At 39.2% G+C, this 27,440-nt stretch overlaps 1 protein-coding gene across 9 annotated transcripts in view; it reads right to left on the reverse strand.

Annotated features, from left to right (window-relative positions):
- Positions 1-27,440, reverse strand: part of UNC79 (unc-79 homolog, NALCN channel complex subunit) — a 248,943-nt gene that overhangs the window by 39,169 nt on the left and 182,334 nt on the right. For 7 of the 9 annotated variants that reach the window (XM_067727070.1, XM_067727065.1, XM_067727077.1 and 4 more), the window contains 10 exons: positions 24,906-25,022; positions 22,229-22,312; positions 18,226-18,328; positions 15,589-15,729; positions 12,502-12,540; positions 9,525-9,637; positions 9,351-9,436; positions 8,290-8,463; positions 4,642-4,710; positions 1,065-1,175 (listed from right to left, as the gene is read on the reverse strand). In XM_067727070.1, coding sequence (XP_067583171.1) covers positions 1,065-1,175; positions 4,642-4,710; positions 8,290-8,463; positions 9,351-9,436; positions 9,525-9,637; positions 12,502-12,540; positions 15,589-15,729; positions 18,226-18,328; positions 22,229-22,312; positions 24,906-25,022 — 1,037 coding nt within the window. The remainder of the gene's footprint in view (positions 1-1,064; positions 1,176-4,641; positions 4,711-8,289; positions 8,464-9,350; positions 9,437-9,524; positions 9,638-12,501; positions 12,541-15,588; positions 15,730-18,225; positions 18,329-22,228; positions 22,313-24,905; positions 25,023-27,440) is intronic. The other 2 variants (XM_067727087.1, XM_067727051.1) reach the window with 1 other exon arrangement.

Here is a 27,440-nt window from a genome sequence, read left to right on the forward strand (position 1 = left end):
CTGTGTCTTTTTTTTTAAGTGGAAAAAAAGAAAAAGAAGTTATTTTTCAGGAAGGATTTGAAAGAAGAAAAAAATACTGATTATTTTCGTAGTTAGAAAACATATTGTTCCAGGCAGAGTAATAAACAGTTTATAATCATAAAGATTAAAGAGAAGGTTATCATGAAACACTTAAACACCATTCCATGGTGGAATGGACACAAGATGGTAAGAAAGGAGACAAGGGTGTTTTAAATAGAATGAGAACTTTGATAGAAGTTAGATTTTTAGGAGAAATTAAAGGGCTTGTAGAAGTGGACAACGTGAATAAAGGAGTATTCTGAATGTTTAAGAGGGAACAACAGAAACAGAAAGCCCATTGAAAATAAACTTGGAAAATTTGGAAATTGGAAAAGTAGCATTTGCACATTGTTCTTAAGGACAGAAACGCTCTCCATTTGTCCTGCCTTCTGCTTTTCCATTAGGATAGTGCCTATCAGCACCAACAAGGCTGCTATATGCACTGGGCAAGCAGTACTTTTCCACTTCCTCAGTAGTGGGGCAGGGGATACTAAAGATAATGCAATAGAGAAACCATTATCAAAGCAAGATGACAAACGATGAGATTACAGTCTCAGAGGCCAAGAACCCAGAACTGGGGAGACAGACAAATGATGAGAATTAAGGAGCTCTCCACAGGCTTTTACAAATGACAAGCTGGTATTTTGCTACTCTGGGTATAAAATTGATATGTACTGATGGCTTGCCCACTAATCATAGGATGGTGAACTTGAAAAGGACATTAGAGGTCATTTAGACCATTATCTCATTTCATTCGGAATACCTCTTCTCCTCTAAACCATATGACCCTCAGTTCTCCACATTTGCATATATAACGTATAGTTTATATATTTGTGTGTGCGAAGTGTTTCCTTCTAATGAATTTTATTAGACCTCAGTTGAATTACTCACTTTTAACTATACTGAGGCAATTAACCTAAGAGGGATTTGATACTGATTAGAAAGAATATGTTTCTGCCAGTTTTTTGTTTCCCAGGGACACATAAACACACATGCAACCTTACCTTAGTGAAAGCTCGGTAACATAAGCCACACACCTCCACCAGGTAGGCCAAAGTGAAGATGGCATTCTGAATTACAAAGCTGAGCAGTTTTGAAAATGGTTCCAACAAACTCTGCAATGAGATTGGGGCCAAAATAAAACCAAAATCAATTGCTGATTCTTTCATTAAAAAAATGTATTAGAGTCTAATGATACCTTAACTAATGGGATCACTCTTTCTTAATTTCAAATCTGTTGCCAGGTGGCTACTGTAGCAACCCTGTTTGTCTAACAAGAACAGAACTGAATCTTCAATCAATGGCTCAAAGAGCAGGACTTAATCATTTTATTGCTAAAAATAATCCATTTTTTCCATGTGGCATCATTTATAAACCTATGTAACTCCAATCTTATCCTCACACCCACCACCAGCAGTCAAGACTCTGTGAAGTGTGCTTTAGGATCTCCCGCTCTATTTCTCTGAATCTTTAGGCATGTGTGAGTTCATCAGACCCAGCTCCTCTAGAAGCCTGTCATCTCAGGTAAGTAGCACAAACCACCCTTGCACGTAAGTACCAAAGCACTGTTAGCTTAGATAATACACATCAGGACCCAGCTTCCTGCCAGTGTTTACCAGGAAGCCTGTCCGTTTTGGGTTCTCCATCTGAATCCCACCCATAAAGGGTCAGTTTTAGATCCTTACGCTTTAAGTCATTTAGAGACATTTATTGGGCACCTACTAAGTAGCAAGCAGAGTTACACGCTTTTGTTTCGTTTATCTCATTTAAATTTCTGATAACAATCCTGGGGAGACAGTATATTATAATAATTAATGACACAAGCTCTAGAATTTCACACCAGTGTTTGCAAACTTTAGCTCTCTGTGACCTTGAATAAGTGATTTAACCTCTCTGGACTTAATTCTCTTCCCTGTAAAATGAGGACAATAATGACCTCCATCTCAATAGTGTTGTGAGAATTAAAGAAGATAATGTATGTAAAGCACTTGGCAACAGTAAGCCTTCCATCACTGTTAGTTATGAACTGCGCCATAACTCTCTGAAGCTTTACTATCCCCATTCTTCAGCTGAGGCAGTTAAGTAGGCAAGTAACTTGCCTAAGGCCATACAGCCATTGAATGGAATTCAAACTCAAATTCCAGGGCAATTTTCCAGAGGGAGAATTGCTCTGTAGGGAAGACAGGATTTTAACTGGGCTCCAAAAGACTTCGATGCTGTGATTTCCACTACTTCTCAACCTCTATGGTCCTAACTATCTGGATTATGAAAGTAATACATGCTCAGTGTGCAAACGCAGGATCTGTAGAAAAGTACAGATAAGGAAATAAAAGTCATCCATATTCCCATCACCCAGTGATAACATTTTGATATATTTCTCTTCTTCATCACACACCAGTTTACTCAGTTGAAATCTTACACGTATATATAATACTACATTTTGTTAAGATAATAACGTACGAAATTTCCAATGCTATTTAATTCTTCATAAAGATCCATTTTAATGGCCACAAAAGTCAGATTTTATTATATATAACATCTCAATAAATATGTTTTTGCATGAAATTTGCATTTTCTTCCTTAGAATAGATTACCAGAAAAAGAATGACTAAATCAAAGAATATGTGCATTTTTGAGGTCCTTTTTCCTTATGGATACAAAAATGAATTCATTACATGATAGCTGCCTCTGAGGATAGGAATTATGTTTGTTATTTGTATTACCCGCAAAACCATGCAGTGCTTTCCATGCAGAAAATCTTAGAGACACTCTAAGTGTGTGCCAATAGTATTATAGTATGTGAAGAATGAAGAATGGGGATAGTAAAGCTTCTAAGTGTGTGTCAATAGTATTATTGATTCAGTATTGTTTGCTTTGTATAAATGTTGTTGCCTTAAAACACTAATAATGAATGAACAGGGATAGGGATAGGAATATGTGTCTGGTTGATATACATCCTTATTGGTCAAAAAAAGAAACCTGAATTCAGACCTATATAGACACTTGCTCTTTTATCTCGCAAAGCAGCATGGTAATGGGGCAATACAGTACAACAGACAAATAAAAAAGCTTGAAATCAAAGGACATATATTCAAGTCTCAAATCTTCCAGTAACCAGCTCTGTGACCTTGGCCAAGACACTCCATCTCTCTGAGCCTGTTTCCTTATCTGTAAATGAGCAGACTAGACCAAATGATCTCTATGCAATTTTCCAGCATAAACCATGAGTCTATGCAAGCACAGTCAAGGTAAAAAGTTACAGGGGATGTGGCTTCTTGGTATATTAACTAGTAGCTACAAGCCATTGCAATACAAATTATTGCACTATTGCATATAGTGCAGCCTGGGAATGTAGCCAGGAATACGAAAGTAAATGAGCCATAGTGCTGGACTTCATAAAGCTCACAGGCTCACTGGGGAGACTTCAGTATAATGTAACTGCTCATATAGAGAGCTCTGTCAGGTATTGTGGGATCTGATATAGGAGGAAGTTGCTACAGAAAACGTGAGCCTTTATCAATTAGAATGGAATTCAGATTCTCATCTTGAAGAATGAGAAGGAGTTCACTCACCAGCAAGGGTATAAAGCCTTTCAGGCAAAGGAAATGGCCTAAGCAAAGGCAAGGAAGTATGAAATTAAATAAGATTATAAATGTACAGCAATTAGCACAATGTCTGCCATAAGGTAAGTGCTCAGCAAACAGTGGTTATTGTTTCGCTGATGATAATGATGATGATTCTGAAAGTACGCAGGAAGCACAGGGATGGGACAAGTAGCCAAAGACTAACTAGGAAAGGTAGGCTTGCAAGCTAATGAAGTACCTTCTTGTATGCTCCATTAAGGAATTTGGACATTATCTTAAAAGAAGGGAGAAGTTATCAAAGATTTTAAACAAGGAACCAGTGCGATGAGATCTGTGTTTGGAAGGATCATCTAGTTCATAGTATTGAGGATGAACTGGTGGACATGGCCCAGGACTAAAAGGACCAATGATATTGTAATCTATTAGAGTTCTTCATACTAGGCACTTTCAGAAGGTTGAAAGTGGCAACTACAGATTATCATACTAAGTGAAATAAGTCAGAAAGAGAAAGACAAATACCATATGATATCACTTATATGTGGAATCTAAAATATGACAGTGAATCTCTCTATGAAACAGAATCAGGGACATAGAGAATAGACTGTTGGTTGCCAAGGGGTGGATGGTGGGAGAGAGATGGATTGGGAGTTTGGGATTAGCAGATGAAAACTGGTATATCTAGAATAGATAAACAACAAGGTCCTACTGTATAGCACAGAGAACTATATTCAATATCCTGTGATAAACCAAAATGGAAAATAATATGAAAAAGAACGTAATATATGTATAACTGAGTCACTTTTCCGTACAGCAGTAATTAACACAACATTGTAATTCCTATACTTCATTAAAAAATAAATTTAAAAAAAAAGGTTGAAAGTGAAGCATTCAGCATGTGATAACTACTTCTTCAGTATTGCTTGCTATACGCCTGTCTTTTTAGGTTAAAAAAATAACCAAATAACCAACTGGTTATGTTTTTCTGAAACATACATACCCTTGTGGCATTGGTAGAGGGTATCTTCAAGAGGCAAATCATAATTCTCAAACTGGAATCTAAAGAACACTATGAACAAATACAAAAAAAGTAAAAGTCAGTACTCTTCTTAACATATCTTTTGCTTCATATATTTCCTCTAAGCATTTATTTTAGGGAAAAAAAAATCTGAAATATAGCTGCCTCCTTACAGTTTTCCATGCCATATATTCATGTTGAAAAAAAAAATTCTTAGCTTTAAAAATTTCATTAAACCATTAATTAAACAGTGTTAAACAATTAAATAATATTAATTGATATTAAATGTGCCCAATCCTAAAGAGGTCTATTAATTTGTGAAAGGTCCTGTTGGAAAAAAAACCCTACTTAGACCAATTTAAAACCATTAGGCTTATTAGTCCAAATAAAGAACATTTCATCTGTCATTTCTCTGCTACGAAAAGATATAACAATAACCTAAGAAAAAGCAGTAAAATTCCTACAACAGAAAATCATGCCTCACAAATCAAGTAGCATATTTTGGCACAATTCCACATCAAAATGTACTTTTTAAATAACGTGTACTGGGTTTGGGGGAAAATGTTATAGCAAGAATAAGCAATGATATTATTTAACATTGTTAAATATATGAAAATAGCAGGTTACAGTGAAATCTCTGCAGCTGTGTACAATACGAACCTCTTTAAGATAGTACAAACGAAGCCAGTGTTTCTCCAAGTATGATCCCTGGACCAGCAGCACCTCTATTACCTGGAAACTAGTTGGAATGCAAATCCTCAGGTCGCACCCCTACTGAACCAGAAGTTCTCAGAATAAGGCCCAGGATTCAGATTTTTAGCAAGTCCTTCAGGGACACTGACACACACCGATGTTTGAAATCCACTTCTCTAAATTGATGAGAACAAACTACAGAAGGTCTTTCAATGGCTTAATGTTTTCCCCAGAGATTAAATACACAGCATAGGATGATCAGAGGCAGTGCCCAGACAAAATCCAGCAGGGCAAGTTTTCAGATAAATGCTGAAAGCATTTCACAAGTATCAATACCTCCTAAGGGAACCATTGGTCTATTTAATCTGCTCAATACCCATAGGAGTTGACGTGACATTTACATTACTTTAAACCAGGGGCTGAAAACCGGGTGCTCATCAGGTCCCCACAGTGACCTATGAAGGAAGTCAGGAAACATCTTAGGAAACGTGGGGAGATGAGGATTGCATTCTCAAATAACAGCTGGCTAGAGTGGAGTAGCAGCTGACCCCATTAGAAAGGACTGGTGCTCTCCAGTTCTCAGGGGTCTCAATTCTCCTTATCTCACTCCACTCCACTCATTAACCTTGCAGTCAGGGTCCCTTTGGACAGGACTGATTATTACAAATTAGGTTTACTAATTGTTTCCAGCTGGCAATACTTCCAACTAGTCCATGTTCAAGTTAAATATTTTCATTATAGCACCGCCCTACAGGCATTTGAATTTGCCATGCCTGCCCCACACCTCCTCTAAAAGTGTGTGGCTCCTAAGCAATGAATGGCCCTGAATGGCTCTCTGCTCCTAGGGAGGGTCCATGTGGTCGTGTTAAAATGCATGCACTTGAATATTTTGGTACATGACTGTTTTTGAATTATGGTTTTCTCAGGGTATATGCCCAGTAGTGGGATTGCTGGGTCGTATGGTAGTTCTATTTGTAGTTTTTTAAGGAAGCTCCATACTGTTCTCCATAGTGGCTGTACCAATTCACATTCCCACCAACAGTGCAAGAGGGTTCCCTTTTCTCCACACCCTCTCCAGCATTTATTGTTTGTAGATTTTTTGATGGTGGCCATTCTGACCGGTGTGAGATGATATCTCATTGTAGTTTTGATTTGCATTTCTCTAATGATTAATGATGTTGAGCATTCTTTCATGTGTCTGTTGGCAATCTGTATATCTTCTTTGGAGAAATGTCTATTTAGGTCTTCTGCCCATTTTTGGATTGGGTTGTTTGTTTTTTTAATGTTGAGCTGCATGAGCTGCTTGTAAATTTTGGAGATTAATCCTTTGTCAGTTGCTTCATGGACTTGAGGATACAGGGAGGGGGAAGGGTAAGCTGGGACGAAGTGAGAGAGTGGCATGGACATATATACACTACCAAACATAAAATAGATAGCTAGTGGGAAGCAGCCGCATAGCACAGGAAGATCAGCTCGGTGCTTTGTGACCACCTAGAGGGGTGGGATAGGGAGGGTGGGAGGGAGGGAGATGCAAGAGGGAAGAGATATGGGGACATATGTATATGTATAACTGATTCACTTTGTTATAAAGCAGAAACTAACACACCATTGTAAAGCAATTATACTCCAATAAAGATGTTTAAAAATGCATGCACTTGACTTCCTAAGTGTATATGTACAATAGCTATGTACATACATAGTTTCAAAGTACCAATTCTCTTTGCTTGGATTTATTCAACTACTCTAGATTTCTGGATAGACAAGAATCACAGGATGTGAGAGATGGCAAAGATCTCAGTATTCCTGCATCTTACAGTAATTTCAGACTCAAAGAAACCAGCATACACCAAGGTAAGTGTCCCTGAATTATCATCCTTACAGACCTTATTTGGGGGTCGCATTTTCCAAATTTGCCAATTTGGGAAAAGGTATTATCAGAGGTGGTTGGTCTTTTAAAAACATTTTACATATATGTAATATTCATTTCAGAAGTAGTGCTGCCAACGTGTAACTTCACTTGTCAGATCCAGTTTTGCTGCAAGTTGAATATTTTTATCTGTGACCTGGATAAAGCACAAAAAGCTTGTGGAACCAATGAGGTTCAAAGACACAGCAATGGCCACTCCCAGCTACCTCCTTTCTCCCTGCTATAGAGACCTGAGTGCCTCTAATTCACCCTTGTTCTAGAAGGACTCTAGGAGTCTGCTAGTGAAAGGACACTGGATTGGGAGTCAGAAGACTTGAGTTCTAATCTTTACACTGCCACTATCTCTCTGAATTTGCAGATCTCCATCTGGAAAATGGGAGCATTGGAAAGGATGGTTTTTATGGGTCTCTTCCAGTTTTGACAGTATAGGATTCTGGTTTTGCATTTAATGGGCTCATATGGAAAATGTTCCTTAGGCTACCAGATTTCTAGCTAGGTAATTTTGTGTGTATTCTTGGAGGGCGGTGTGGCGTTGGGCAGGGGCTGGGGGAGGGAGGAGGGGGAGGAGGGGTAAAGTTGTCAAATAGAAAAATATCATCTTGGTCTTTTAAGTACTTTATTCACACACACAGAAGCAATCACTTCCCTTTAGATAATGCTGTAAAATTGAAGCCTTACATTATATATGTCTGGTCTCCTTTTAGATGAAACTATTATGCTTTTATTTAATATCCTTTTGAGAAAAATTTCTAGATGTACACAATCTACTAACGTCTTCCTGAACTTTTTTATGTTTTACTCAACCGGAAACATGAAATCACTAAGTCAAAAGGTCCACTGCATATTACTGTCAATCTGTAACATTTGAAGGAAAACCTAAATAACATTCTCTACTCTGTGGCTAAAGGAGACTCCTTATAGCCCTTTATGAAACATTCAATCACCCAAGACCCAGATGATCTGCAAACAATAAGGAAGTAATTTAAAATGAAATCCTGGGCTCAGCTTACCTTCAGAGGCAAAACACAAGGCAGCTTGGCAAAAAAAGTCTGAAACTGGTTGCTGATGATTGCCCAGAGGCTACTAGGAGAATCCATGGGCAAAGCTTCCATGAAGGTAGCAATGTTTTCCAAACAGCGTATCATAGCACCCCCTGCTGGTAAATTCTTTTTGTTATTTAGACCCTAAAAACACAAAGCATAGGCAATCAACTGCTGAAACAGTGTGGGAATTCATACAGCTATTTGGCGAAGATCAGTTTTTAAAAATCATATATTCGCACTATAAACACGTGTTGTGTGCCTGCTATAAAGGCTACTCATTGTAACTTCAGGAATACAGGGAAAAATGGACGAGTCCACACAAAGTTGGGGGGGGAAACTGTGATCTCTGACTCAGTGAGAAAGGGTGACATGTGAACAGGAAATTAGAAACACCTTTTAAGGATCTACAATTGGTGTGGTTAGGTGTCAAGAAACGCAGTGAATGATGCTTGTTGGCAACTCCACTGGCCAAAGACTGAGGATGACTACTATAGCAACAGCAAAGTCCCTACGGCAATCTGCCAACCCTCCAAGCTAACCGAGCAAAGCTAATGAGCAGAGGACAGGAGACAGACTCCAAGTAAAGCGATACAGCGAATAAGCCGTGGAGATGAGAAGTAGCTTCAAGTCTCATGATACAGAAAATAAGCAGACCTCGAACCCAGATCTTGTGATACACAAACAAACAGTGAAGCTGAAACCTGAATCCAAGTCTCATGATGCGATGCACATGGATCTGCGCACCACCCATTCTGACAGCTGGAGAGTTTTGTGGAGGTGAGTGTTCCACGCCTGGCATGCACCTCTTAGCGAAGGGGTCCAGAGACTTCAAGTAAATTCTAAGTCCGCACTAAACAGCAGTGTCCAACCGACACTATTCTATGTGTTGGCAATTTTCATTTTTTAATGTTAAATTACTTAAAATTTAATTTGACATTTAAAATTTAATACTTAAATTAAATGACTTTGAATTTCTTCCTCAGCAGTGATTTCGGCAGGGGCTCAGAGTGCCGAGAAAGCAAACCTACCTCCAAGAGCTGACTGAGGACAGCAACAGAGCTCAGTTCATTGAAGTCCATCAGAGACGTGGCCAAGGTCCGTAAAAAAGTCCCATCTGGAAAGACAACCATCAGATTTAGTAGCGTTTGGGTTTCAGCACCTAGCCACGTCTGTGGTGTCTGGATTCCCCATGGATGAATTACCTTTGATAGTGCTCTGGAACAGCTGCGGGAAGATGCCATTGGGAGCCAGTTGATGGAAGATACAGCGCAGGAACTGCTTGGCCACCCCGGCTGCATTGCCGGGGAGCATCATGCTGGCGTTGACCAGGGAGAGAAAACACAAGGAATCTTGGAGCAACCAGCATGAGTTCAGGTATTTATTTACTTATTTATTCACATACACATCAGTCCTCTTATGGAATATCCCACTGTCATTTTCATTAGCAAGATGAAATATTCTAGTCACATGGAATCCCTGTTAACGATACGTTTTTAGAAAGAGGGAACCAGGTAATGTCAGAGTTGGTCTCAGACTAATTCCAGCCACCCCACTGTACAGATGAGGGCTCCCAGTCAGAGAGAAAAGGTGACCTACAAAGGCTACAAGTCCAGAGAATGGCAGAGTCAGGACTAGAATCCAGGATGGGGATCATCAGCAAGATCCTCTCAGAAAGTGGCGTTGGCTAAGAGAGAGAGCCCCTCTGAGGGAAAATGCAGGAGGGAGATGTCCATTCCTACTGGAAGATCTGGGAAGTTTTCTTGGGGCATCTGAGCTGCTACTTGTAAAAAGGTTAGGACTTTGATATGTGCAGTTTTCCCCTTTACCCTCTGCACTACCAACTGCATGTCAAAACAGGGAGCCAAGAGATGATTATTTGGCCTTTCCCCTTAGACCAAAGTATCAGAAAGGACGTTCCCAGAGGTGATTGTAGCTGAGTTGCTGAAAAGAAGAAGGAGGAAATCAAAGAGCCCAGCTGGGTAACTAGTAAAAAATCCGTCTTGTCTAATTGTTTCTTTCTGCCTTGTCTACCCTGATATGCTGGCTCAAACTTATAGGTCAAAAATGTTCTTCAGGAAGAAATGACACCAAACTCTCACAAACTCTTTTGAAAATTAGAAAAGGAGGGAACCCTTCCCAGTGTATTTTATGAGGCCCTAAAACTAAAATCAGATAAAGCATTACAAATAAAACAAAACAAAAACCAAGAAGGAACAAAATGAAAAGAAAAAGGACAGACCAATAGTCCTCATGGACATTGACTCCAACTGTAGATAAAAAGGATGATTGACCGTGACCAAATAGAGTTTATCCCAGGAATGTAAGAATCACTTAATATTCAAAACCCAATCAATGCAATTCAATAGCTTAAAGAATAAAGCGTAAAAACCATAGTTATTTCAATAGATAACAGAAAGTGCATTTGATAAAATTCAACATGCATTCATAAAAAACTCTCAGCAAACTAGAAATAGAAGGAACTATCCTCAGTCTGGTAAAGGGCACCTATGAAAACCTATAGCAAACATAATTAATGGTGAGACATTAAATGATTGTCTTGTAAGAGCAGGAACAAGGCAAGGGTGCTCATTCACATCTTTACTTTTACACTGGAGGCCCTAGCCAATGCAAGAGAGTAACAAAAAAATAAAAGGCATAAAAATCAGAAAGAGGTGAAACTGTCACTATTTACAGACGATATGACTTTCTACATACAATTGCCTTTACATTCTAAGGAATCTAAAAGACAGCTACTACAACTAATAAGTGAATTTAGTTTATTACATTACAATATGAATACAAAAATTGTATATCTGTATATCAGCAGCAAAAAGTTAGAAAACCAAAATGTTTTAAATTTCATTTACATTGGCATTAAAAACCCAAAATTCCTGGGAATAAATTTAACAAAAGCTATGCAAGATCTCTACAATGAAAGCCATAAAACATTGCTGAGAGAAACAAAGACCAAATGAAATGACGATAGACACCATGTTTATTAATTGAAAGACTCAATATTTTTATGATATCATTTATCCCCAAACTGACTTAGAGTCTGAATACAATCCTAGGAGGCTTTTCCCCACAGATTGAGAAGATTTTTCTACAATTTATATGGAAATGTAAGGAATCTAGAATATCCAAATCAACCTTCTTTTAAAGGATGACCAAAGTTGGAGAACTCACAATGACTTCAAGACCTACTATACGGCTACAGTAATCGAGGCTACAGTAATCGAGACAGCGCGGCGCCAGCACAAGGATCAACATATAGATCAGTGAGGCAGGACAGAGAGCCTAGAAACAGACTGAACCTAATACGGTTATCTGATTTTAACAGACACCAAAGGGATCCAATGGGGAAAGGGAAAGTCTTTTTTTTTTTTTAATGGTGCTGAAATAACTAAGGTATTCACATGGATAAAATGGAACTTCAGCCCCTACCTCACACCATACATAAAAATTAATTTGAGATGGATCATGTAAATGCAAAATATAAATGCTAAAACCATAAAACTTCTATTGGGAGACATTGGAAAATATATTCTTGACTTAAGGATAGGCAAAGGTTTCTTAGATAAACAATAAGAAGGAATAGTCATAAGTTGTTTTAAAATTTTAAAACATTAGACTTCATCTAAGTTAAAAACTTCTCATCAGAGCTTCCCTGGTGGCCCAGTGGTTAAGAATCTGCCTGCCAATGCAGGGGACACAGGTTCGAGCCCTGGTCCGGGACCACATGCCATGGAGCAACTAAGCCCATGGGCTGCAACTACTGAGCGTGCGCTCTAGAGCCCGTGAGCCACAACTACTGAGCCCGCGTGCCACAACTACTGAAGCCTGTGTGCCTAGAACCCGTGCTCTGCAACAAGAGAAGCCACCACAATGAGAAGCCCACACGCCGCAACTAGAGAAAACCCGAGCACAGCAACGAAGACCCAACGCAGCCAAATAAATAAATAAATTTATTTTTTAAAAAAAAGTATTTGTTGACTGAAATGAGTGAATGCAGGATTGAATAAATGAAGGTGTGAAGAGAAAATGAACGAGTGCTCTCTGGAGCTGCAACTGAACCTAACCATATTCCTCCCGTGGTAAACACTCTAGTGTTTTAGAAATGGATGAACATGCACAGGGGACAAAAAGAAAGTGAGATTTGAGCTCATTTTAGGACCTTACCTTTCTGCTTGATTAGAAAAAGTTGTGCTGGATGCCAATCTAGGAAATAAAGTAAACAGAGTCACATGAGTATCTTAGGGTTTCATGATGAAATGCATGAGTACTGTATGCCGCACTGCAGCTCCCATTTAGATGGGGGACATGTAAAACCATTGACAATTCCTTTGACCAGGGACAGAGGATCCACTCAGGGGTCAATCTCCAGGGTTCAATTTAATCTAGTTTCTGAAATCTGCTTTCTGCATCAAATATTTCCATGGAGATGCATACAATTGAGTTAGTTGAATAGCACCCAGTCAATCTACAAATATGTCCTTTGCAGCCAGGTTAGACAGATAACAGAACAGTATTTGACCCAGTCCATCCCCATATTAACTCAACTCAAAATTCATTTCTTTGTATACAACCTCTGAAACCTCACCACAAACAAACCACAAACTGTAAAAGCCTCTGTAAGATAGCAAAATAGGTAACGGGTATTTGTCAGCTAATCATTGGGTTGAAATGACATATTGAAAAGAGAAATGTATTAGGTTAAGTAATCAATATATAACATGTAATTTTTGAAAAATATAATTATATGGTTCTATATGCATGGAAATATTCTAGATGTATAGACAGAAAAAGAATGTAATAAATTCGTGGGTTTAGAAAAACACGTCTTGATCAGTGAGATACTGAAGAAACAAACAAGGAGAATGCTAAAAATTTATTTACTTAAGACCACAACAGTGAATCGAGTCAAGAATGCATTTGGACAGGAATAGAGGGTCCAGCACCAGTAACACCAGACATGATTCCCAGTTTCTTTGGTTATGGCCTCTCTCATACTAGTGACACTACAATGAATAGATAAGCATTGGCAAATGAAATAAACAGTAATTAAGGGTGCAGCCAATGTGATCTTGAAGGCTGCATCTAGAAAAAGGGGTGGGTAAATGTTAAGAGATCTAAGTAGAAAGCAAAATATGAAATCATATGGAAAGCCTTGGGTGATAAATGAAAGGATGTGCTGAACTTACACACTCTTAGAACATGCTGGAAATAGTTCCTGTGGGATTAGAATAAACTTAAGTGTTCGTAAATCCACGTTGCCTCACCTGGAATTGAGGTATGCAAGGAAAGCCTGAATCAGGTGACTACTGAATCTGCCTTCTTGGTAGGTTTGGTTGCTAAGAATTGGGCAGCTTGCTTTAATGCTCTCCCTGTCTCTTGCTAGTCTGCCCAAAGGAGGTACAGATTTAACGATTTTTATATGTAAGTATGTAAAAATGTATCTCTATTGTTTTTCCTTTGCTTTTCTTCAAAACTTGTTTGTTTCCATCCTAAGAATTGGCAATGCTTGAACATGATTTATTCTCCCTTATGTTAAAACAAAATAAAAACCCCTCTATGTATCTATTACAACTTAGATCAGCTATTTCAAGGAGATGGTAACAGACCAGAACAATAATTCTGTCTGTTCTAAAACTGAAAAGTATTGATAGTAGGAATCGAGACCTTGCATTAATAAAAAACTTTCAATTACGCAAGTATTGCTGATAGCTGGTATAACATTTATTCCACATTTATTATGATTAGGTTAAATCAAGGGCTTAATTCATCTTTTCTTACCTATCTCCCTGTGTTCATCACTTACTTTACACATTGGCTATTTCTAAGTATTAGAGGTGGAATAGTTATACCAAGTCTGACTGCATACTAAGGATACACACACCTAAGGATACTACAGAAAAATTTGGGGAAGGGGGATAAGGGAGTCACATACTTCTGGGCTTGAGGGGTTTTTAATGCTTCCCTGTTTGTCTTTAACTTGAAATCATCATTTTTTTTCATTAAAAAGATTAAATTTTAGCTCCATCAAGATTCATTCTCTTTCCTCCATCAAATACCAGGAATTTGCAGAATCCAGGTTTTTTCTCCAACCTCCTCCATAGAGACCTTCCCTAAGAAATCATTTCCATCCTGAACTCCCATAGCACTCACCACACATATCGCTCATGAATACAGCTCTTCATCATGTCCCATCTTTTATGGCTACTCAGTTATTCCACACATCCCTGTCCTCTTCGACAACTAGGCCATAGAGCACTTGAGGGCAAGAGCTAGGTGTAATGGCTGCAACCTAAAGCACCCAGCTCTGTGCCGGCACAGACTGGAAACTTAACACACTCACGGGGAGTTAACTCAGTCCTCTCCTATACGCTGTGTATGCTAGGACTACAATTTGTTACTGAATTCGAACTTTACTTATATCCATGAAGTACATCACTTTTCTTCTAATGTCCTATCTTACTAAATGGAATTTTCTTAACATGAAAATTCTCAAAGCAGCTAAGTTTTAATCAGTCAGGCTGAAGGCTCTGTTCCCAAAATGAGTGCATCTTTCCTTTTTCTGAGTCAGAAGTATAAAACTACTATACTTCCATTTATCCCTTCACGTGACGATGCCGCAAGTTGCATAATTAAGTGAGCCACCCTGATTACAAGTGCCTAGAGAACCCATCTTAAAACAGGTAAAGTGAGGGACTTCCCTGGTGGCACAGTGGTTAGGACTCCACGCTCCCAAAGCAGGGAGCCTGGGTTTGATCCCTGGTAGGGGAACTAGATCCCACATGCATGCCACAACTAAGAGATTGCATGCCACAACTAAGGAGGCTGCCTGCAGCAACAAAGACCTGCTACAACCAAATAAATAAATAAATATTTTTTAAAAAAACAGGTAAAGAAAGATAATAATAATATCTAAAAGTTACAAAGTGTTTAGTGTGAATTATGCACAGTTCTGAGCACTGTAACATACACTGGCTCACACAGTATTTAATAGAGAACAAGAAACAGTAGGGTTTTCTTAGTGCAGTTTCCTCTAGCTCCACTCTGACGTTGTGACTCATGACCCTACATGGCTGTAGAATTCAACCAAAAGTTTGGTACATTCAGTTTGTGCAATTAGTCTGAGTTGATCCCACAAATATCAAGCATCTGTAAGGTTACAAAATGTTTCACTTTTGAATTGGCAGTTTTTATCTAAGGATACAGATTGAGTAAGGCTCCTTCCTACCAAACAAAACAGAAGCTGACATTCACCTTCCCACAGACTGCATGATATCCAGCAACAACGGGGCTGCCAAGTCTGGGCTTAAGTGAATGAATGTGGAGAGGACCACAATGGCCAGCCCAAGGGTTTCCTCATCATACTCTTCAAGAATGGCCCCACAGTCATGGCATCTGCAAAGAAAACAGAGGAATGCTTTCCGTGAAAGCCGACAGTGGTTTCAAGGTGTAAGTACATGCAGCCATTTTTGGTGAGTCTTGGAAAAGTCCCCAAAAGGAGGTCAGCGGCCCCACTCTAACAATAAATAGAAAACTCCAGCACCACCATCACCTTAGACACAGAAATAGCACACACACCAGAGATCAGGAAGGTTCCGCGGATCACTGAAAATGGTCTTTCAACTCATTAGTATCTGGCCTTTACACGAATTAGTGCTCCCTTTTACAGTGAGCGCCAATTGGACTAATAGTTTGAAGCTTCTGGTTGAAGGATTTTCTGCATGTGAAATTATTGCTGGGGATAGTCACTAACTAGATTTTTTTTCATTTGTTGAAATTAAAAGTGAAAAATGTCTAGACAAAAATGGAAGCCTTCCCAATCTTTCAGATTTAAAAACATCCTATTAATAAAGACGTAGACATAGAGAATGTACTTGAGGACACGGGGGCAGGGAGGGGGAAGCTGGGGAGAAGTGACAGTAGCATCGACATATATACACTACCGAATGTAAAATAGATAGCTAGTGGGAAGCAGCAGCATAGCACAGGGAGATCAGCTCGGTGCTTTGCGATGACCTAGAGGGGTGGGATAGGGAGGGTGGGAGGGAGGCTCAAGAGGGAGGGGATATGGGGACATGTGTGTGCACATGGCTGATTCACTTTGGTGTACAGCAGAAACTAACACAGCATTATGAAGCAATTATACTCCATAAAGATCTATTGAAAAAAGAAATAAAACAAAAATAAATAAAAATTTAAAAATCCTATTTGTGGGTGAGAGACAGAATAGTCTAGTCAACAGAACCCTGTAGAAAGCCTAGGGAGTCTGGATCAAGTCTCTTCTCTACTCGTCACTCAGATCAGTTTATGAACTCACCATTCCTACTGACAGTGCAGTCTGTAAAAACACAATGGTCCCTGCTCTTAAGGAACTTCCAGCTTATTGCTCTTTGTAGTATCTAATGTGGGTTCAACTGACGTCATCTCAACCAAAGCGGAGCTCTTTTTCTCAGTGGCCGCTGAACAGATTTATACGGTGAAGGGAAAAGCAAGGGAGGCAGCGCTAAAATAGCTACTGTGACCTTTCCATCTGAAAACTTCCTGATATACACATATATCACTCCTTACAAACTTCCTGATATACATACATATCACTCCTTACAAACTGACTTTTTAAAAAAATATAGGATTCACACTTGTAACTAAAAATGAAGATAAATGGAGTACACACAAAGGCAACCGGGAAGACAACTAGGAAATATTGAGACTTGGAGGAGGACACAAAACGAGAAAATTATACCAAAGAAAGAGCTAAGAAGAGCCCTCCACAAGCAACTAGGTGCTCCCCATGTGGACACGGTAAGGAGCTGTTCAAGACGGGCCTTTCACTTCTTCAGTAATGACGGCCAGCTGTGGCCAGCTGCATGGATCCTCATACCAGCCCCTTCCACCTCACCTTCCTCTCCTTTTATCACAAGCCTACTCAATTTCTCACGTGGGTCACCTTTACCAGGAAGCCTCCCCAGCACAAGGGATCTCTCCAAATTTGAAATTGTACAAGTCTTATTCTTTATCATATTCACTGAACAGCATTTATGTGCCAGGAAATGTATAGGGAGCTCAGAGTATAAAGTACAGAAGAAAGGGTACTAGTCCCTAAGGAACTCACAATCTATTACAGAACATGTGTGTATAAACACCTAACGATTAAAATATAGCATGATAAGTGGTAGAATAGAGAGATGTATCAAATACTATGGAAACTTGGAGAATGGCATGATGCGTTCTGCCTTGTGAAATCAGGGAAACTTGGCCTCAGGCTGGGTCTTGAGGCATGAATAGGAGTTCACCAGGCAGAGAAAGTACAGAGTGAAGGGCACCTATGAGATCACAGAGGAGAGAACACATCAGGCATGCTCTGGAGAAGGTGAGGGGGCTAGGGAAGGAGTTCCTGGTGAGGAGTGGTTAAGTCCATACCTTCACAACCTAAAGGGTCTTTTACAATCAGCTAAAGCATTTGGACTTTATCCCATAAGAAATCTGGGGGGACTGAAGGCTGACAAACAGAGAGGCAACGTAACCAATCTGAGATTCAGAGAATGAATTCTACCAGCTGGATCATATCTCAAACTTAGTCCCACTCTTAACAATTTGAAGCTTCTGGATGAGAGATTTCATTTGTGTGAAATTATTGCTAGGAATAATCAGTAAGTGGACATTACTTGCATTCATCCAAATTAAAAAAGAAAAATGCCTTGGCATAGATGAAAGCTGCCCATACAATACTGCATTTCTAAAGTAACAAATGCTTACCAACACTTACGGCTACAGCCATTTGAAGAACAAATTATGACTTAAAAGCATAGCATGCCTCCTCTGATATTTTCTCACAACCATGGTGAGCAACTTCTCAAATTCTGTAAACAGTGAAGAAAATAACTGTGAGCTTACTTGTCTGTCATCACCGTCGGCTGCTCGTCTGTGAATTCTTCGGGTGCTGGTACAAACATACTCACAATGCTGGGTGCTGACAGCAGGCTGGATTTCGTGGCACCTGGGTAAGCAGCAAAGAAACAGCTGGTGAATAGATATGTGTGTCCGGGGGCCAGGAAAAGCCCTATTCTCCTCTTATAAATCCTCCAAAGATCACATTCACAGGGATGTAGCAGGGACAGCCCAATTCCACTGTGAAAAACCGTCAAGCGTGAAATGAATTCAAGAAAGACTGATTTGTTTCGGCTCATATCATTTTAAGAGCTAGACTCCTATGGTTCATTTTGCTTCTTGACTCTGAAAAAAAATCAGAAAGAGTTCAGGTGTGCCAACAGGGTACTAAAACAGAGAGGAAAAAAAGTGTGTGTGTGGGATCTATTCAAGGGTATCCTTAAATGAGTTACAACCCTTAATTGCTAGGCATAAATGGAAGCTGCTCATACAATACTACATAAAATCACAAATGCATGCCAACACTAAAATGTTGCTAATTTGGAAAGGGAACCAGATCCTAGATCTCTACACACCTAAGCAAGGGGAGAAGTTTGAGTTAAGAAATATCAGGAAAGTTTTCTACTTTGTAAATTAATATAAGCCCCAAAGCAAAAGACTTCATTTTCAAACTGAAATCTTTATGAATGAAATATGAAGTGTTTTTGAATGAACCATCTGGTGACTTCAGCCAATCGATATCACAGAGTTTAGTACTTTGGGTTTTGCTGCCTTCAGAGAAATCTGAGGCAGGAATCTAGTGCTCTAGTGATGAGTAGATCTGGAGATCCAGGAGACTGTTCTCCATTAAGAAAACCACCAGCGCTAGACAGATTCTCCAGGAACTATGGAAATAAGGCACTCCAAGAAGAATACCGAAGTGACAATTCAGAATAATACCATGTTCTACAAAGTACTAACTGAGACTCTGAGTTCTTCAAACAGGAAAGAAGCCAGAAAAACCCAATGGTCGTTAAAGAATCTGTTTTTCATTAAGGAACTGCTAACTTTGTGCTGAAAAACAAAACAAAACTGTCTGGTCTTTCCTTAAATAGGAGAAAGATAATGATTCAGAGAATTGGTTTCTAAAGGAATCAACATAAAAATTTTTAGAAACCTCACCAAGTGGGCAAAGTATTTCAATCTGAGGGAGAAAAAAATGGTATCAAAGCCTTTGATGCTTCCATACTATACAGACTCCCTTGTCTGATCAAAGGCTACAAAATCTGTTTATAAGGAGACCTTCAGACCCAAACAGCAAAGGAAATTATCTGAAAATATCTTGATGTCACTTCTGAGGATCCCAAATGGGAATCCAAATTTTGCTACTATATTTATCAGCTACCTCTGAGATAATACTCTTTCCAATTATATCATTAACAAAGATCTCCAGCTGTTTCATAAAGATGATGCTTTGAAAGGAAGCAACATATTTATTACAAGCAAAAGTATAAATTGATTAATAATAGAAAAGGCAAGAACTGGGCCAAGATAAAAGAAGATATGATTGATTATTAAAACAGTAAGGTAAACTGCATGAAGTTGCTTCAAGAAACCAAAACATAGAAAGTTCAACTCCAGTACTCCACATTTCTTGAACATTGACACACCACATCTGCCAGATGCCATAATGCCTGTGCTAAAAGTGGAAACTCAGCCCACAAGATACGTGGTGATATATATACAGTCTTACTAGAAACATAAGCAACTGATTTTTTAAAAAAACAACAACTCTGAGTCAAGGCTTTCAGAAGATGCTTGCTAATTACTATTGCATACATAGAAATCACAATTCAAGTCAAGAAGAGTGGGAATCCAAGTCATTTGGGTGGTTTCAAGCCAATCCTTACCTAATACAAATGCCGAGGAACAGACTTTTTTTTTTTTTTTTAAAGAAGATGTTGGGGGTAGGAGTTTATTAATTAATTAATTTATTTTTGCTGTGTTGGATCTTCGTTTCTGTGCGAGGGCTTTCTCTAGTTGCAGCAAGTGGGGGCCACTCTTCATCGCGGTGCGCGGGCCTCTCACTATCGCAGGCTCTCTTGTTGTGGAGCACAGGCTCCAGACACGCAGGCTCAGTAGTTGTGGCTCACGGGCCTAGTTGCTCCGCGGCATGTGGGATCCTCCCAGACCAGGGCTCGAACCCGTGTCCCCTGCATTAGCAGGCAGATTCTCAACCACTGCACCACCAGGGAAGCCCAAGGAACAGATATTTTTGACAACAGCATCATGAATTTGTTTTTCCACACAACACAGAATGTACAAGGCAATATTTATGACAGTCATTTATAAAAGCAGATAGGTTAAGTGATGAGACATTGGCCACCTTATGGCAACATTAGCTGAATCAATGGATTTCTAAATACTGCTTATGATAAGGGAGCAAAGAGTAATATACAAGGAGAAGGTGGGCAATGCAAAAAGGAAGCCATTGACCTCAGCCACCTTGTGCTATAGCTGAGTCACAACTAAGTCTGCAGTATGAAGGGCAGTCCCATTATCTCCCATCATCTAAGGCAACACTTCTGGTGCCACCCCTACTGGTTCCCCTACTGAATACCCAAAGTGCACTGTATATGGAATTAGGAACAGAAACAGAACATTCTTAGAAACTTGAATAAAGAGGGGACCTCCTCCAAAGCCCAACTTCATAGCTGGAGAATTTTTTGTTTGTTTGTTTTTTGAGGTACGCGGGTCTCTCACTGCTGTGGCCTCTCCCGTCGCGGAGCACAGGCTCCGGACACGCAGGCTCAGTGGCCATGGCTCACGGGCCTAGCCACTCCGCGGCATGTGGGATCTTCCTGGACCGGGGCATGAACCCGTGTCCCCTGCATCGGCAGGCGGACTCCCAACCACTGCGCCACCAGGGAAGCCCATAGCTGGAGATTTTGACAAAAGCTTCTTAGAGAGTCTTGGAGAAAGTATACAGGTGCTGGTTTGTCTCAAAGCGTAAATGCACACATCAGTCCCCTAGTTATATCAATGGACTCTTCAGTTTACCATGAAAGAGACTTTCTTTGTTCCCATTACCTCATGCCACTTTTGCTTCTACTGACCGAGTCACTAGATCACGGACAAGCACCAGAGTTTGTTCAACCACCCTGACTTCTGCTCATAAAAGCTTTTCCTAAGCCCATAAATGAGAAGAGTCTCATCTCATCGGATACAGGAGATAAAACTGCTACTCAATGCCAAATAAATGTTAGCCAAAGCTGGAGATAACTGTCTCCTCATTCCTAAGGAAAATCAGAAGTGATATGGTCCAGGATAATAGGTTTGCTTGATTTATGGGACTAGCTAAGAGATGTGGTCATAATTCATTTTTGCTTTTTGGTTGTCACAAGTAATAGGTTAACCTGCCTTTTAAATTAAAAAAAAAAAAAGAACAAAAGTAATGATTAACTAGACATAAGATGAATTTAAAAAATACATATTCTGATTATCTTAGCATAGATTTATTCTCAGCTTGCTCCTATGATCATCATAAAGTCAAGTGTATATTTTGTTCAGTTCCGGATAGCTGAAAAGAAGCTATTCATCTATGATCTCAATAATCTAGAAGAAACATAGATAAGCTGGGCCATGTTCAGAGAAGGAGATACAGGATGATATGGAAAACTGATACATATTAGGAGGAATACCAAATGACCAGGGATGTGTGGTTTAGAAAAGCCTGAGGAAACAAGCAACTGGTGGCTTTCTTCAAATATCTAAAAATTACGTGAGAGAGTCTAGACTTGCTTTGTGTGGCCCCAAAGGTTAAAAATTCACTATAAGGAAGAAATTTTTGTCAGTCATGTTCAAAGATGAGATGTCGTACATTCCCAGGTCCTGGAAGCGTTTGAGCAAAGCTTGGATCCACTTCATGGAGCTGCTGAAGAAGAGATCTCAGCACCTGCTGGGTGACTAGATGATTGACATATATGGTTTCTTTCACCCTTTCGGTCTGAGATTCTGCGACTCAGCTCACCTCTCATTCTCAGTGGCTGTCCCTCCAGGTCAGGGTTTAGGCACATTGGCACATTACACTGGCGTTTCCCAGGCTGTATCTGTTCTGTGGATAAATAGAACATTTCAGTCTTCATTGCGGTCAATTGCGCACAATTCACAATACAAAGAATTTAACCAATAATCTCTTGGGGCCATATTGTGGTGATTGTTACTGTTGATTATTAACATTTACAGGAAACATCCTAGATTTTAGGGTAGGGTTGCTTGGGGTTTCACTACAAACCTGCCATTCAGGTGTATGAGATGCAGCTGAAAGCAGGAGAGTATCTAAAACCATCCCTAAAAGTCCAGATTCTCTAATCCCTCCCCCACAAAAGCTCAAATCGCAAATCTCTTGATATGAAATGAAAGAAATGAAAGGCTAATGTCACAGCCATGAAAGACATGTTTTATGCAAATCAATAAATACGTAAGTGATCATTTGTGGCAATGACCAGATCGATCGTACAGAAAACATGTGGAACTGGTAGCAAGGAAATGACAGGCATTTGACTGAGGGCTGCAGAACAGGAATAAGGGGACAGGGGCACATGGAGGAGTAGTGCTTCAGGAACATTTTTTTCATGTGAAAGATGAGGCAAAGAAGCAAGCCATCAGATACGCATGGGTGGAGAAGAGGCAGGTATCCTCTGAGCGAGCAGGCACATGCTGAGGTGAGTCGATCATGACCCATGCTTTAGGCTGCCTTTCTCAGTGTGTCTGCATGACCACATCTGTTCTTTTGGAGACTAGCAAGTCACTGAATCAACGTATGTGGTATAAAGTGACATGCCACGTAACAAAAAACTCCACACTCGTCAACTCTCTCTGGTCTTGGATTTGGGGAGAATTTTTATGACACTGATAAAAAAAAAGAATATTGAGATGAAGCTCTAGGAGGACTTGGTGACTAGCAAACCAACTTGGAGGATGGAAAACAAGCCCAGGAAAACTCAGACGAAAGAAATTCAGACAGCATGTGAATGGTTAAGTATTAGATGATAAACCAGAGTGACATGAACAAGGCTGAGGTTTAGTTGAAAAGTGAAAAATTCAGTTAAATGGGTTATTTGGCATCATGTAGGTTTTTTTTTAGATTAAAATTTGGATTAGAAATTGAGATCTATTTGCCTTTTTATCACTCTACAGAGTCAATCAAACTAAGCTGTAATTGTAGTCAGAATCTAAAATGGAGAGCTTAGGCTGAGCTTGCTACAGAGAACAGCAGCATGGTAAAATAATCTTCAGGTCAACCTAACGAAAGATGGGCATTTAATCAACGGAGAATGAACCTAACAGCAGCTTCCATTCTCAGTTTTACATAGCACGAGCTCAGTAAAGAGAGGAACAAAGTCCTCTTTGGTGTGAACAGAAAAGCTTCACCCAAACCCAGTAAACTCTCAAGGCTGGTTATTCAATGTCTTTCTCCTTGTCTCCCTTGCCCATTGGCTTTTGGCCATTTCATTATTCACTACCACTTATCACTAAAAAGAAGACAAAACACTAAACCTTTAAAATGTTAAGAACCTTAATAAAGGCCAGGAGAGTTGAAATTATCTGTTAAATATAGGATTGGGTATGGTGCGTAGGATTTAGTTATCTAGACTAGCTCTCTTTTTTTTCTTGAAGAACAGTGGGGAAAATAAGACGAAATATATGTAAATATTATGGTTGTGAAAAATTAACAGTATCTGAATATTTTGGTTTTGTGGACACTGTAATTCCTGGTCATAAAGAAAGCTATTAAAATAATTTCATATAACTGTAGCCAGAAAGTATACTAACCACGATACAAAAATAGTCCTATCCAAGTGTTGGTCCCCAGAGCATATCACAGTAGTAAACCCTGACATTTTCAAAGTGCATGCGTCTTGCAAAAAGCTTTCACATATATAATCTTGTAATCAAATGACCCATTTAATTAAAAAAGAAAAAAAGAAAAGGCAGGCACTCAAAAGAGCAGAATTGCAGCAGTACTACTGGCTTGAGAAAGTAGTACATGTGCAGAACGTGGTAACAAAGTTTAGAAAATGCAGAGTGATCATGTTTAAAATAGACATGTCATGGCGGTCAATTCTTACTTTAAAATTGAGGTTAGAGGCAGTTCCATCGTATGAGCATGAGGGTGTGCGGCTGCAACCTGGTGACCCTGCTGACTAAAACACAGAGCTCATATTCCCAAACCTACCGGCAGATCATGACGTCACTAAGCTGACATTTGTTATTACTGTTATTATTACTATCAATAGTCCCTCATTTTTGATAATTCAGAGTTTATAAAACAGAGAATATTGATAATCTGGTGTTTTGTTTTGTTTTCTAATTTGCATCATGAAATCATAGTTCCATTCCCTCCTTTATGCATTTATATCATTTAACCCCCAAAGAGATAGCCTAACATCTGGTATCTGGGTCTTAGAGGAAAACAAACAAACAAACAAAAAAAAAAGAGTTGGACCAGCCGAGATGGAAGAACCGGTGGCTCTAGAATACTTGGAAAGTTTAAATAGACTTATTAATTACCTTAGGTTAAAAAAATTGTTTGAACCACAGAATATGAGAAAAAATCTATTCCTTCACAAGGAAGCAGAGGGGACACAGAGAAAGTGGCATTCGCTAATCTGAGAGGTAAAACAAGAAGAAAAAGCTTGACCCACCAGTGTCCCAGTTGCTGATGTTATGGGGGGCGCTAGACTGATGTTCCAGCTGTCGCTTCATTAACTGGCTCATTGTCAGAGCTCCCAGGGATCCCCTTTTCATCTGCCTATACTGAGCTATATGGAGGAAATTAGGAGATAATTACTAGGGGGAATAAATATGCACAGCACACAAAGGCTCTACACATCCACACAGAATCTTAATTGAACCTTCATTGGCTATTCATCATTGTTTAGTGAGTTGTATGCTCCTGTTCAGATGAAAAACTAAGGCACTATGCTATTTCTGGTGCCTGCCTTCACTCGATAAAGAAAGAAACAGTGCCTATGAGCACTTATCTGTAGCCTGTAAATATTTACCCCAGTTACAACAATATGATATTTTCATTTACTTTTTAATTTATATACTCTGCCTTGTTCCCAAAAGGATTCAAGACAGATACTACTACTTTGAATTTATAGCTTAACTTTCTTTAATGGAGCTGTGCATACATGCATAGTTTCAGTTTCCATTATATCCCTCTGAGGCCCCCGTGCATGTGTGTGTGTTTGTGTATGTACATGCATATTTTGGAGTAGGATGACACATATCAACCCCAATTTTTAGGGAGAAATTGAAGCAAATGAAATTATGTTCCTTGGAACCGACCAGCAAATGAGGTGGTCGTAAAACCAAAACATGTTGACTCCAAAGTCAATGCTGTTTTCAATCTCTGCATGAGCCTCTGCCTACTGTTGGAAAAATGTGAATTGAATAACATTCCACAAGTATATTCTAGTACACATCTTTGTTTTAAAAAGAAATAGTGGTAACATTTTTATCTCGCAATTAGGCATTGACAAATATCCCATGATTGATAAGTCACGTACATAAGCATCTCCAAACCGGAAAAACAGTGAAAAGCACTTCTGACAACAGACTGCTGAGTGAGAAAGCAACCTGTCTCCTACCCTCCTATCCCTCCTCAAGTGGTCCCACCAATCCCTGCCACCAGCCCAGTGAGAAAGGAAGAGCATCGCTAAGAGGCCTTTTATACACGATCCCAAACAACTGGATATTTGAGAACTTGTGGTTATTCACTCTCTTATAAGGACAATTTTAGAAACTGAAGCTCTGAAATACATAGTCTAGAAGGGGATGGTAGAAACCGAGATGTCTTTATGGCCCTAGAAAGCCTTCCTTACGTGTTATACACAGGTTTCACAATCATGGTACCAGGGCAGCAACTTGGTGTGATGTGAAATCAATTATGACATTATTTTTAATGTAATTAGCATGCTGTTTGATTCATGGTGGTCATGGCATGTTTAGCTACAAAATAATCAGCTGATAAACTGAGCAAAAAAGAGGGGTGTGATGAGAATTCTTGTGTCTTGGAGTCCATGTTAACTGAATTCATGGAAATGACTATGCAAACTAATGAAAAATCTGATTCTTGTGGTTGATTGGTAAATTTTGCAATTTCATGGTTCACTTGAAAGTGCAGCTCCAGGTAAAATCCAAAGGCAGAAATCTTTTAGAAAATTTAACAAATTTCAAGTAAAATTCAAAAGCAGAAATCTTTTGGAAGATCGACAAATTTAAAAATTAGCCCCATCTATCAGACAAAATCAAAGAAGGGTTAGAAACCTCTAGTGATTGATTAATTTCTCCAGTCCTCAGTATTTTTTTAAAGACAGAAGAATTCCCTGAGAGTAAAGTCCCTTAATGTTTAGCTCAGTGTGTAAAGCACCTGGCATTATGTCTCTAAGAACACACCACCAAGAGCTATCCAATACATGCTTTAAATGGAGAGAAGGAGGAAGGTGGAAATTTAATGATGCACTATGCTGAATCCAAAAGGGCTAGATTCAATCATGACTTCAGGATCATGATTCATTGATACACTTATTTTATGATACATGTAACTAGCACTGAAGCCAAACTGACTTAAGTCATCCTATCTCAAATTATATCCAACTTGGAATTCTAACTATAATTCACTTTTTTCAGATGACTCATGCAAATTAGGAGGAGAAGATACACTTTCATGATTTTAGTATATGGACTTAAAAATGGGCATTTTTTCATGTTATAAAACAGATTTTTTGTGATAAAAGAAGAACAATTAGATTCAGAACGAGGCGTTCTTCTTTGCTGCCAAAAGGGCAAATAACTGTTACTTGAAAATGCTTTCTTAGAATTTCTGTAATCTCTATTATAACTGAATTTGAATTATTCTAAGGCAGTGTGGTATACTAAAAAACACCATGGGCTTGAAAAATCAAACAGACCTAGCATCAATTCCTGTCTCTATCACTTAATAGCCGTATGACTTTAGGCAAGTCACTTAGCCTCTCTGAACCTGTTTCTTAGTCTATTAAAACTGGGTCAATAATATCTGCCATGCAGTGCTGACACGAGGATTTAATAAGGTAGCAATGTGTTAAGAGAGCAACCACTTAGCACAGTGCCTGGAACATGGTGTCAAATAATTGGCAGCAATTATGACTATTATGTCTGTAAATGCCTGGAGAACAAGGGGTGTCTTATTT

The sequence above is a fragment of the Pseudorca crassidens genome, chromosome 1 (assembly GCF_039906515.1).
Source record: "Pseudorca crassidens isolate mPseCra1 chromosome 1, mPseCra1.hap1, whole genome shotgun sequence".
NCBI lineage: Eukaryota > Metazoa > Chordata > Mammalia > Artiodactyla > Delphinidae > Pseudorca > Pseudorca crassidens.